The sequence below is a fragment of the Sceloporus undulatus genome, chromosome 3 (genome assembly GCF_019175285.1).
Source record: "Sceloporus undulatus isolate JIND9_A2432 ecotype Alabama chromosome 3, SceUnd_v1.1, whole genome shotgun sequence".
Classification (NCBI taxonomy): domain Eukaryota; kingdom Metazoa; phylum Chordata; class Lepidosauria; order Squamata; family Phrynosomatidae; genus Sceloporus; species Sceloporus undulatus.
The window spans coordinates 181994288-182008132 of NC_056524.1; the positions used below are offsets into that span (position 1 = coordinate 181994288).

General features: G+C 37.4%; 2 protein-coding genes across 9 annotated transcripts in view; one reads left to right on the forward strand and one right to left on the reverse strand.

Moving 5' to 3' along the window:
• The window catches only part of LOC121926351, a 46788-nt gene extending 40999 nt beyond the window's left edge, over nt 1-5789 (reverse strand). For both annotated transcript variants that reach the window (XM_042459277.1, XM_042459278.1), the window contains exon 1: nt 5664-5789. In XM_042459277.1, coding sequence (XP_042315211.1) covers nt 5664-5692 — 29 coding nt within the window. In that variant the 5' untranslated portion in view covers nt 5693-5789. The remainder of the gene's footprint in view (nt 1-5663) is intronic.
• Nucleotides 5790-5902: 113 nt separating this feature from the next.
• CC2D2B (coiled-coil and C2 domain containing 2B) overlaps nt 5903-13845 on the forward strand; it is a 70324-nt gene continuing 62381 nt past the window's right edge. For 4 of the 7 annotated variants that reach the window (XM_042459250.1, XM_042459254.1, XM_042459255.1 and 1 more), the window contains exons 1-4: nt 6087-6133; nt 7046-7134; nt 9074-9139; nt 13642-13711. In XM_042459250.1, coding sequence (XP_042315184.1) covers nt 7087-7134; nt 9074-9139; nt 13642-13711 — 184 coding nt within the window. In that variant the 5' untranslated portion in view covers nt 6087-6133; nt 7046-7086. Of the gene's footprint in view, nt 6042-6086; nt 6134-6156; nt 6168-7045; nt 7135-8897; nt 8989-9073; nt 9140-13641; nt 13712-13845 lie in introns of those variants that run through there. The other 3 variants (XM_042459251.1, XM_042459252.1, XM_042459253.1) reach the window with 3 other exon arrangements.

Consider the following 13845-nt stretch of genomic DNA (forward strand, 5'->3'; position numbering starts at 1 on the left):
GTAATGTGAATGTCAATAGGGTTAAATTGCCATGGGGAGATTCGATCATGACAAACTTTGATTCTGTCAAACTGTGAACGTTGACTCAGAATCCCAACATCGAATCTCTCCGGATCTCCTTGCTACAAAAACTCAAATGTGAATGCACCCACTGTGAAACATTATGTACAGTCAGCCCTCCTTATCCACAAATTTTTTATCCATGGATTCAAGCATTCACGGCTTGAAACTATTCCCCAAAAAGTGTAAATTCCAAATAGCAGACCTTGATTTTCCATTTTATATAAGGAATGCCATTTTGCTAAGCCATTGTCTTTAAAGGGACTTGAGCATCCACGGATTTTGTTATCTAGGGAGGGTCCTGGAACCAAACCCCAGCGGATAACAAGGATTCACTGTATTAGAAAAACTCATGTTTTAATCTTTTCTAATATTAACAAGCCAAAGTTATTAGGCTTTGATATGACTTACATCTTTCAATAAAACCTTGGGAATTATATTGACAAGTTGGTAGCTTATATATAGGGATATAGGACTAAACTAATATAGGACTAAATCAGAAAATTAAATCGCAAAATGCAATTCAGATGTTATGGCAACTAGTATAAATAATTGTTCTTAAAAAGTGCTCTTTTAAAGCAAGCTGTTTTGACTGAACTTATGCTAACTGAAGGATTTGTTTCTCAATGGCATTTTTTGCATTATAAAATAGATAATTAAAAAGAAGCACCTGACACTAGATACTGGTCTAACCATTACCATCTGCTAATAAACTATTGAAGTTAAAATGTTTAAATTAAACCGTCGTTGCTGTTCCAGTAAGAGGGTTGGAAAATTGTGATAATAAACAGACTTAAAATATGAATATATGAGAACAATTGATTAAAAATGTTCAGCACATATTTCTTAAACTGTATTTAGTGACAAAAATCTCCACAAGTACAATTATTGCCACTCTATCAGCAACACTTACTTCCAAGTACACTTGTTTTGGAATAAAGGAGGGATGGGGAATGTGTATACTTCCCATGGTTTGGACTGCAACTCACCATTCTTCACTATTGGCTTTACTAAATAATCTGAGATTATCTATGTGGCTACAGTTCGAAGTGGTTAGCTAAGACCTTGTTTAAAGCATATATTCAAGTTCTTTAAGAGTAAGCATTTGCTCATGTTCATCCTTCAATCCCTCGCCCAGATTTAAACGTTATTCATGAAATCTATTTTCTTCCACTCCCCAATATCTGGCATACAGAATGTGCAGCATTTCTCTGGTGGAATGTTTAATGGGCTCCTTCTTGACCGCTAAAGGTATGCTAATCCAAAATATAACTATGTTGAAAAACATACTGGCAATAACAGTAAGAGCCATCTAACTGGTGGGTATGCAACTGGTATGGAATGTATACCATGTGCTCATTTGGACTCCAAATAGAATGACTGTGTTAGAAAAAGCTAATAGGTAAAGTGCTAACTCCTTTCATATTGATTCCCTCCCCTCTATGAAATTAAATGTTCACCCTTGAGTGAACTGAATAAAAGAAATTTTTAAAAAAACCCAATAAGTGATAGATGAAATAAAGGGACACAGAGGTACAGTTGGCAACTTTTATTGAATCAGCTTGCCAAAAAAATACACAAAATAAGGGATCAGAGCTTTCTTGAGATTAATTCAAAGACTGTGGTGTTTTATTTCAAGTTCAGACAAAATGTGCTTGTACATAGTTGTGTATGTGGTCCTTTAAATACAGCAGCAACAAAATATGTGAGGAATGTCCCCTTTTACTGAGGACTATTGTATCGTTTAAAAATATGTGTGTGTGTGTGTGCATATGTGTGTATACATATATGTTATTCAATAAAGAGAATATTTTTTTCCTTCAGAACTGAATAAAGACTGCTACTTCTTGTTTTTAGTTTTTCCCCAATGTGCAAATCCCCCTGTCCTTAAGGAAACCTTCCATTCTTCTATACTTTTTTTGTACGACTATCCAGATTTCAAAGCATGACTGGAGCTAGACCTATCACAGCAATAAACAACTCTGAAAATATCTGAAGAATTTTGAACAATTCAGTTTTCATGCCAAGCTGACCCAGACCATGGTTTAGAACTCCTTGCATGTTTCTTTCTTTCCACATTGCTTCAAACAAGTACTCCTATTTCCATGATGCTGAAGCTTTTGAAGGCAGATTGAACTAACCAACCATTGTTCAGCCACCAAAACTGACCAGGTGATCTTGGGCAAGTCACACTCTCTCAGCCTTAGATGAAGGCAAATCTTGCCAAGAAAACCCCATTCTGGTTTGCTTTAGGGTTGCCACAATTTGGAAACGACTTGAAGGAACAGAAGGCAAACCAGCATGGTGATGCAGTTAGCAAATCCATTTCATATCATAATCTCTGATTCTGGTTTGTCAATTCAGATTAACACTATATCGAAGCTAAGATTAATTAAATTTAGCATGATGAATTGGTGAGGTATCTTAAATGAAGTTGTTTGACTTTTCAAGCTGAGTTTTCTGATAGATAAAAGGAAACACTCTACATTTATTTATTATGTTTATATACTGTACTCACTTTCTACTTTTCTGCCAATACACTCAAGGGAATTTATTATTGAAGATATGGCTTGTGACGTAATGAATAAAATGAAAAGTGGGGAAAAGAAAATGATCCATCTGCACATACAAATGGAGCTTTCCTATCACATGTAGGGCTCTTCACAGATTGTCAAATGAACAGGGAAATCATCTGCTTACACAGCACTCTGTATATGTACCAGAGCTATGAACTCAGGGTCTAAAAACAACAAATGAGGCAGTATTCTATCATAGTTTTATTTTTGAAAAATAACAAAGTATATACATTCCAATATATGAAGTTATCAAAACACAAAGCAACTTAACACTTCACAAAAACTCTTCACCCACCACCTCAAATTTGATTTCAGAGATACTTAGAAAAAGAGATCTAAAGAACTTACTATAAACCATTGACTGAGACTATAACTAACACGTGTTAATCTTGGAGCACTCTTCTCCAGCACCACATCTCAAATGAATGGATTTTCTTCCTACCTTCTTTCTTAACTGTCCAGCTCTCACATCCATACATGATAACAGTCAATACAATGGCTTGTACAATTCTAACTTTTGTGCTCAGTTGTATATATTTGCACTTTAGAATCTTTTCTAGTTCTTTTATAGCCACCCTCCCCATTCTTAATCTTCTTCTGATTTCCTGACTGCAGTCCTCATTTCTATCAATGTTTGATCCCAGGTATGGAATTCTTTTACTATTTCTATTTCTTCATTGTATAGACTAGGTCGAACTTGTGTAGGTCCTCGGTGGGCATTATTTTTGTTTTCTTTATGTTCAACCTTAAGCCTGCCTTTGCACTTTCTTCCTTTGATCTTCCTTAGTAAATATTTCAGGTCTGTGAGGTTTTCTGCTAGTACTATGGTGTCATCTGCATATCTTAGATTGTTGATATTCCTTCCTCCTATTTTCACTCCTCCTTCTTCTGCTTTTCTTGAAATATCTTCTGCATACAAGTTGAACAGAGAGAGTGAAAGTATATAGCCTGGTCTGACCTCTTTACCTATTGGGAACCATTCTGTTTCTCTGTGTTCTGTAGCCTCTTGTCCTGAGAACAGATTCTTCCTCAGGACTATCAGATGTGTTGGCACTCTCATGTCTTTAAGGGCATTCCATAGCCTTCCATGATCTATGCAATCAAAGGCTTTGCTATAGTCTATAAAGTAGTCTATAAAGCACATAATGATTTTCTCTTAGAATTGCCTTCTGCACTCCATTAGACATCTTTTGTTTGCAATGGGTTCCTAGTGCCTCCTCCTTTCCCGAATCCCTCTTGAACCTCTGGATTTTTTCTCTCCATGTATGGTTGGAGTCTATGTTTGTAGAATTTTGAGCATGATTTTGCTTGCATGGGAGATCAATGTTATGGTCCTATAGTTGCTGCAGTCTCTTGTGTCTCCCTTTTGGTGGATGGGGATGTATATTGATCACTTCCAATCTGTTGGTCATCATTTTGTTTTCCATATCTGTTGACATATGTTGGCTACCACTAGAGTTGACTCTGTCAATGTGAATTACAGTAGTTCGAATGGAATAGCATATGTTCCTGGTGATTTCTTTTTCACTTTTTCTCTTATTGCAGTTTCCACCTCACTTTTTAGAATTTGGGGTTCATCTTCATATGGCTCTTCGTTCCATGTGTCCTTCATGATAACTATCCTATAGGTACCAGATCCTGCCTAATCTTGGAAGCTAAGCAGGGTCAGTCCTGGTTAATACTTAGATGGGAGAAAGCCAACAAGTACTATCTGCTGTAGATATATTTCAGAGGAAGGAACTGGCAGTACCACCTCTTCCATGTGTAAAAAACCCCTATGAAATTAATGGGGTCAGCATAAGCTGACAGTCAGCTTGAAAGCACACACATACACAAATCCTGAAGCATAGATTATGCTGACAATTTGAGAGAAGATTACATGAATGTGGATGGGATATGGAAACAGTAGAGGACAACTGAAAAAGAAAACCAAATTGAAGAGGTTTTGTGTCACAACAAATTATTCCTTGGAACTATCATAATGTAATTCCTTCTGCTGTTTAGCAATGTTGCTTCTATTTATCTTCTAACACTTCCTTTATAAGTTTGATATCTAATTTTTACATTTAAAAAACTTCTTCATTCAATATGCACGTTGCATCACTCCACTAGATTTCCATTTAGAAGATGTGCTTGGATATTTTCATATAGGCACAATACAGGAATGAGGCAAACTGGCGTGGCTTGTTATCTGTTTGCGTGAAAATATTGGTCTCACTGAAGTGTGGGGTAAAATACTCACCAGTGGGATGGCAAGCTGCGTCTCTCCTCCTCCTCGTTGTAAATACTTACCTTGCATGACTAGGAGCCCTGATGGCGCCTTGGTTAAAATGCCAATTAAAATGCTTCAATGTTGTGAGTTCGATCTCAGAGGGCTCCAAGGTTGACTCAAGGATAACTGGGAATCCTTGCAATAGCAATAGCAGCTTCATGTAGTCAGCTCTCTGTTTTCGTGGGCATAAACCCCCCATGAATATGGAATTTCGCACATATTCAAGTCCCATAGGCTTGAATGAGGGAGGGCGCACGCCTGCAAGCGGCTGCAGGAATGCACTCCAGGTGCGCACCCCATTTTAATCACCTCTGCTTGATCCTCGTGAGTAAGCGAGGGTTGCACAAATGGAGTGGCAACTGTATACCGGTTCATATCACCTAAGCAGTCTCTAAGCGGTAAGCTAATTGCCCCCAACAAGCTGGGTACTCATTTTAGCAACCTCCAAAGGATGCAAGCCTGAGTGGACTCTGAACTATGGCTGGTATTGAAATATATACAATTAGACCACTGTATCCATGTATAATTAGACCACTCTAACTCTGCTTGACTCTTTGCTATGGAATTCTGGGAGTTGGAGTTTGTTGTGGGGCCCAGAGGAGCCAGGGCAGTTAAAGCAGTATCAAACTGGGTTATTTCTCCAGTGTGGACACAGCCCAGATCCTAATGGCAAATACTCACCTTGGTGCAAGAGTGCTCTCTCCTTTCTCTCTCTCTGAATCCCTCCCCACCTATTCCTTCCTGTGGATACTTACCCATCAGGGATATGGTTCTTCCTGCCCATGCTGGGATGAGGAGGAGGAGGAGGCTCAAGGCAGCAGAGAAAAGAGGGAAAGCCTGCTCTAGGGCTGGGACGCTGGGTCTGTGTCCAGTTATGTCCCCTAAAAGGGACCCCCTCCTTTCCACTGGCTTGTTTCCCTATTTATTTGCTTGGCCCAGCCTCCCTTGAAGGCTGGCTTTGCTATGGCCAAGGTCCAGAGGGGGTTTCTTATAATGGGGCTTATGGCACCTTCAGCTCACAGCCTCTGCTGCCTAGCCACAGGCCCACAGAAGAAGTGAATTTAAGACGGTGCGACGGTTGGGGGTCTGTTCAGCCAGGCATCGCGAGATTTGGAAATTGCAGCAGCGACCAGGTGAAAGCGCCTCCGTCCTCCTCCTCCTCTCGCGAGAGTTGGGGCTGCTCTAGTAGATAAACCACCCAGCCTTAAGCAAAAGGAGGAGGAGGGTTAGTTCTTCTCTCTTTGTGAGGGAATAGGCAGGTCTGCTGTTCAGAGAAAGTACAGGGGTGGATATATATCATTGGTCCCCAAACTGTGCTCTTTAAGGGATTTTGGACTTCAGCTCCCAGAATCCCAGACTATTGGCCAACATGGCTAAGGCTTCTGGGAACTGAAGTCCAAAATCTCTTAAAGAGCACAGTTTGGGAACCACTGATATCTATATCTATATAGGTATAGATATACAGTATATGAATATATATTGTACACATATATGTATAAATACATATGTATAAAATCTATATTCACACACACATAATTTATATATGTGTGTGTGTGTAATTTGTGTGTTTGTATTGTTGGATGTTGTTTTTCTATATTATATGTACATACATATTTGTATATATTGTACATATATACGCATAAATATATGTATGTATAAAATCTATACTGTATTCACACACGCTATTTTAATATATACATGTGTGTGTGTGTTTTGTGTTTGTGTCTATATACTGTGTGCATATATATATATATATATAAGTTACACATACATACACACACATGTATATTATAATAATGTCCAATAATAGATAGGCACAGACACACACACTAAACATTGATATATAATAGCTATACACATATTGTATATGTATGTGTATATGTGTGTGAGAGTGTGTATATATATTATTGGACATTATTTTAATATATATATTCACGTGTGTGTGTGTGTATATATATATATATAAACATATAAACATATATAAACACATATCTATCTATTGGACATGTATTATATATATATATATATATATATATATATGCATGGTTTGTTAATGCACGGTGAACTGAAATTATGTTAATGCGGGGGATATATTTTTGTCAATCACACTCAATTTTGATATTTTATATTTTTACAGCTTCTATATTTGCTGATTTAATCCAGTTTTTAAAAAGAAAAATGGATTCTGACGAGAAATTAGAAATATCAACGAAGAGAAAAGCTAAGGCAAGCTATGAAAACTATTCTTAGCTACATATCAAATTCAGTGAAAATTAAATTACAAATATTAAGACACATTAAAATAGCTTTATTCTAGATTACACAGTATTGTATTAATAGACATATTTTTACCATATACATATTTTCCAGATAACTACAACAGTTATCCTGAATTTCTGTTGATATATTACCTTTATATTTTACTAAATAAAGCCGTGGATTTGTTGGCTTTATATTTCTCTAAATCTTGCGCCATTTATAAATAACTTTATATTAAGTAGTTCTCAGTAACAGCTTGTTTGTATGACAATTCTTTAGCTGATGGCTGAAGTTTTGGGACAATGTACTTCATGGAAAACTAGTATTCCCCCACCTCAAATATAAACAGATATTTAAAAATCACAAATTCAACAAGTGCAGATTTCAGTAGTAACAAATATTCGTGTTGTGAAACCAGCACCTGCTGAATGTCTGCCTCTTTGCCACAAAAAATGAAAGCTCATGACTGGAAGCAAAGCAGAAAAAGAAAAGACAAGGTTTCAGAATTTCTTATCTGTCCTTTTAAATATTTAGAATGCACTAATTTGACACAACAACACAAGAAATCATGAAGGTTTATATAACACCTGTGTTAGTTTTATAGTATTCCAATACCCAAAGGGTTTCTGAATTTTTAAGAGATATATTGAGCCATTATGGTGTAGTACGAGCTTTGGATTACAACTCTGGAGGCCAGAGTTCGAAACCTGACTTAGCCATTGAAACTCACTGGATGATCTTGAGCAAGTCACAGTCTCTCAGCCTCAGAGGATGGCAATGGCAAACCCCATATGAACAAATTCTGCCAAGAAAACCCCCTGATAGGCTTGCATTAGGGTTGCCATAAGTTGGAAATGACTTGAAGGCACACAACAACAGAAGTTTCACCAAGTATGTTATCTGTTGTTGTTGTGACTTCGTCATTTTTGACTTACAGAGATCCTAAAATGAACCTATCATAGGATTTTATTGGCAAGATTTCTTTAGAGGGGCATTGCCCTTGCCTTCCCCTGAGGCTGAGAGAGTGGCACTTCCCAAAGTCACTCCATAGTTTTCCACGGCCAAGCAGGGATTTGAACCCTGGTCTCCAGAGTTACAGTCCAATGTTCAAAGCACACTAGCTCTCTGATCTAAAACACAGTGCAGAAATAATCCAGTTTGAGACTGCTTTAATTGCCCTGGCTCAGTGCTGGGAATTCTGGGAACTGTAGTTTTGTGAGGCATTTAGCCTTCTCTGACCGAGAGCTTTGGGGCCACAGTAAACTACAGTTCCCAGGATTCCCTAGCACTGAGTCAGGGCAGTTAACGTGGTCTCAAACTGGATTATTTCTCCAGTGTGTTTAGTTACACAGCCCTTGTGCAGAATTGCTAGGCAAACCGCAAGCAAATAGGTGCCCCATTTGTGTGTAAATATCTGATATCACTCCCTATTTATAAGCAAAATAGCAATATGGTGAAAATTCACATGTAATGGGAACTGTAACAATATAATCAATTGTTTAAAAGACAGTATGTCATTGTTTGTAATTTACTGAAGTATAGGCTGCCCTCCTATTGCAGAAATAATCCAGTTTGACACTACTGTACTTTCGCTGCCATGGTTGAATACTGTGGAATCCTAGAATTTGTAGTTTGTTGTGGCATCAGAGCCCTCTAACAGAAGGCTAAATAGCTCACAGAACTACAAATCCCAGAGTTCCATAGCATTGAGCCATGTCAGTTGAAGCAGTGTCAAATTGTTTTATTTCTGCAATGCAGATGTAACCATAGTAATGGATAGTGAGCTCAACATAGTAGAGTATGAGATTCCATTCTTTTAAAGTATGCAATTTCATTTGTTTAATTTCTTTTATGAAATGTGTCTTCTAGATGATGAGTTAAAATGATTTCTTTTTGGCTTATCTAGAAAGAACAAGTTCAAAAAAGAATTGCAAGAAAAATGATCTCTTTAGAGGAAAGTGCTAGAAAGAAGGTATGTGCTTCCAGTTTTCCTCAGAGTTTCGTATGCCATTTACTAAAGTAATTTTTTAAAAAGTGCTCTCCTACTTAATCTTATATTATAAACTTTATATCATAACTTTGTCATAATTGGCTGGGCTTATGAAAATTACATTGCTTATCTTATTAATTAATAATTCCACAGGTTAAGGTGAGTTTCTGGAGTAGAATATAAACTGCTGTCACTGTTTGCAATCAAAATAAAAGAATACCATATTACAAAAATAAATAAATAAATAAATAAATAAAATCTAAAGCAGAATTGCTTGTTTCTTAAATTCACCCATTATTGTATGGCAGTGACATACAAGTTTAGTTTAACATGACTGTTTGGGTCAAGCTGTAACAGACAAGATATTGTATGCCAAGCCTGAAAGCAGAAATTTCTGGAGGCACTATCTGTTTCTTCCTCAAATCATTAGATTTTTGTCTAATTGCACATAGTAGTGATTCCAAACACAAGTCATACTTCAGATAAGAGAGAGTATATTCTTGTTGAATACTTTAGATATTTAGAAAGCCAACGTGGTTCAGCAATTTGAGCATTGGATTATGACTCTGGAGACCAGGGTTTGAATTATGGCTTGGCCATGTAAACATGCTAGAATCTTCCTTCCCGTATAGGCTATATATGCATCCCATTCAAGAGCACTTGCTTAAATAGAAGTGTCTTTATTAATAATAAAGTTTGGAGTCCATTTGCATTTTATACATTTTCATTATTAAGCAGAGAAACATTCAGATGCCAAAACCAAGAGGACCTGAGCTACTTTTACAATCTGTTGGATCATGGTCTGAAAAAATAAATGTTGTAAATATAGGAAGAGTTCACATATTAAAATAATGTAGAACAAACATAAAATAATCCAAGTGAATATATTTTTGATGTATAGATGAAAGAAGCATTTCTTCCCCCTCTTTCTCAGATGTAAAATACTCCAATTGGCTACCAATCCTGTCACAGACCAAATGGTTTAATTTATGAGGGGAAATATTCCTGTCTAAAATAGGATCAAGGATGTCACTGAAATGAAAGACTGTGTGAGATCCACATTAGAGCCATATAAATGAATTAAAACAGTATAAGAAAATCTATATGCAAAGAGATCTAGTAGCACCTTTGAGACTAACTGAAAGAGAGAAGCTGGCAACATGAGCTTTTGTAGACTTTATACTATACTTCTTTAGATGCATTCGAGAAAGTAGGCTCAAGTCTATGAAAGCTCATGCTACCAGCTTCTTTCCTTCATTTATAGTCAAACTGCTACAGGTTCCCTTTGCATACTGATTTTCCAGACTAACAAGATTATGTGTTTGAATATAAGAACATGATGATCTATGTCTGCAACAGTCTGAACCAATGGAAGTGGGACATTCTTGTAAATAAGAATTGTGCTGCCTTTTGTTTTTGTTGAATTCTCACAAATTTAAACATTTATAACTCAGTCTTTACAAAATTGATCTTTACATAATTGATCAAGAGGACTCTCCTGTAGAAAGACAACATCGGTTTTCAATTTCTTAAGCTAAACAATATCTATTTTCATTCATTAGGGACCCTCAGATTCTTAACATTTCATGTAATGAAATTTATGTTGAACAAGCATGGTTTCTCTCTGTTTAGAATTGAAAGTCCTTTGACATTTGCCAGCAAATCTGTATTCTGTCTGGGGTCTCTTTATTACCTTCTGCCCTCCTGGGCATGCAACCTGTGACGGTGGGGAAATTCAGATGGATAGAGGTAACATCAACACTGCAACACTCCAAGGGCAACACTCCCTGAGCATTACAGTATCTAGCTGCAATTGTTATATATCTATAAGCATCCATAATGGGCATCCATTACATTCATAATGGGAGATATATCTATTTCGCATAGCCTAGTTGTTTCCCTTACCAGCAGTATCTGTCAACATATCTGGGCAGCTTATCAGGTCAAAACAGCACAGCTGTCACCAAACAATCTTCATAGATTGGAGACTGCCAATGCAAGTGTGACTTCTGTCTCTTCTTGCCTTATTTATATTCTGCCCAGCCTACCAGCTGCCCTATCTGGTCCAATGAGATGATAGATCTTTAGTGAACCTTGTTTATGTCAACAATCAGTCTCCTCCCCTGGAGGTGATGCAACATTGCTGTTACAAGTATAGTTAGATCTTGACTTTTGACTGTCTTCCATTGAATTACATTAGCCATCTGATTGTATTAGCCATTGGACACCTGCAATGAGTTTATTATTTATGAATGTCTGCTCATATCTTGTTTACAATGGAGTAGGCATTCTGTCTAGAAGTTTTCTTTAAGAGCTTTTATATGAGCTTGCACTTCTAATGCATTAGTACTCAGTATTTTAGCCTTCTATTGCTGCAATCCCAGATCTAATGCATCATCTACTGTTTTGAAATTCTGGAGTTTCTTCTCCTTTGATTTTTATCTGATTGTTCATACTTGAATTTTTTTGTCACATCAGTTTAATTTGGTCAGCCACTGCCAAATGCAGATTAGAGTCTTCCTTACTGTTTCATAGGGGGTTGTTATCACATGACTGAAATTGGAAGTATAATCCAGTGTCATACTGAATGCAATCATGCGTAACGTGAACCAGAGAGGACCCAGGCCTCCCACAAGCTCACTGGGAGGGACTTCTTCTCTCTCCCCCATTCCCCCCATAGCTGGAGACTTAAAGGCACAGACACAGTCTCTCTCTCTCTCTCTCTCTCTCTCTTTCTCTCTCTCTCTCACACACACACACACACAACCATCTGGAGACCCTCACCCCGCTTTTGGAGTTTTCCTGGCAGGTTTATTCAGATGGGGTTTGCCATTGCCTTTTTTCTGAGAAGGCTGAGAGAGTATGACTTGCACTAGGTCACCCAATGGGATTCCATCCCTGCCTTCTAGAGTAATAGTCCAATGCTCAAACCAAGCACAAGGTTGCTTTCGACTAGTTTTGAATTGATGAATTGCCTAAATAACATGAAATGAGAGGTAATGAATGCACAAATAAAGTGCATTACCTAAATAACGTGAAATAAAGGGTAATGAATGACTAAATAAGATGAATTGCCTAAATAACATGAAATAAGGGGTGATGAATGAACAAGTAATGTGAATTGCATAATAATGTGAAATGAAGGGTAAAGAATGATCAAATAACATGAAACAAGGCAAAACCATGGAAACCAGAAGCAAGCCCCACCGGAAGTGTAAAAAGGTCATGATCCGATTCTGCCCTCACTGCGCATGTGCAGGGATGCTAATTCAAATTCTAGACTACAAAGGGTATGCACTCATAACTTCTTTTGCATTTGCACTACTTTGGCTTTGGGGTGGGCGCTGTGTTCTTCTGTGCGTTTGACAACCATTCGCGTAATAGTGTTCATTTTCGAATTCGCTCTACTTTCTATTCTTTTTTTCAAAATTGAGAGACATTCCTCCCGTGTGATATCGTCCAGGAACCATTTCCTGCGCACATCTGAGCATTCTAGATCTCCAGGGTCTTTATCTGTTTCAAGTTCTTTTCAGACATGTCCTCCAATGTTGGTTGTTCCCCTTGCAGCAACTATATACAGTTCATGTCCATGAGACTGGGCTGCTTTTAAATGAAAGGGTTTGCTTAGGAGGTGATATTGTTTAATAGTGGTGGTAATAATGAGACAGAGCTGATAATTTTACTGTCATTTTAGACTTATCCCTCACAGGAAAGATTTTGAATTTATTAAGAGAAGTGGTATCAGTTACGTAAAATAAAAATTACTCATTTTGTTACTTTTGAAGTTGATCACAAGTATGATCTGAGTGTGAGTGATTTAACAGCTCTTAATACTGCTGCTTATTCCGATTGTAAATGATTAACAATTCTTCATCCTAACCTCTAAAATCCAAACAAAAATCCATAGACTGGGTGAAAAGACATCTTTTCCACAAACACAACAGATCACAAGTGAGGAAAGTGCAGCCTGCAGGCCTCATCCAGTACCTTAAGTCTATAAGGTTGGTTTTGCCATATTTTGGCCCCAAGCTGTTTTAGGGCAGGAGAAGACTTCTTTTTAACTAGATCATACATAAGTTGGAGAGGTGTCTCCTGCAGTTAAAACAGCAGTAGGTGAGGAGGCATAGTAAAATTGCCCCAACATCCTTTGGATTTGAAAGGCAATTGGAAACAAAAACATTTCCTTTAAAAGTTTTATTTTAGGGGGTGCAGCAGGATGTGTGGAATGTGTTGCTCTCTAAGATCTCATGGAGGGCAAATTCAGCCTCCAGTGATTGGCTGTTGCCCACTCTGCTTTAAATGTTTTTGGATTTTGATCATTAAGTGTATGTGAGACTGGCATGTTTACGGATTTAGCATGATAGTTTTTTCCTATAATGAAATAAGTTGTATAATATAGGAAACTCTTCCACCCCAGGAGAAAGGTGGGATATAAATAAACTAAAATAAATATTTACTTGCAACTTTCTCCCTGTTTAATGTAGCAAACAGAAGATGATGTATGTGGTGTTAGCCTCAGATCGAAAGGAGCCCTGGAACAAGATCCACATAAAGGTAGTTCAGTTTTCCCCCCTTACCATATTGAATTTTAACAGCATTTTTGCAACGGAGTCTTAAATTGGATTGTAATTTGTGCCAAACTTTCATTTTCCTTTCCTAAGCATTCCATTTTTCATCAGTAGTAGTTG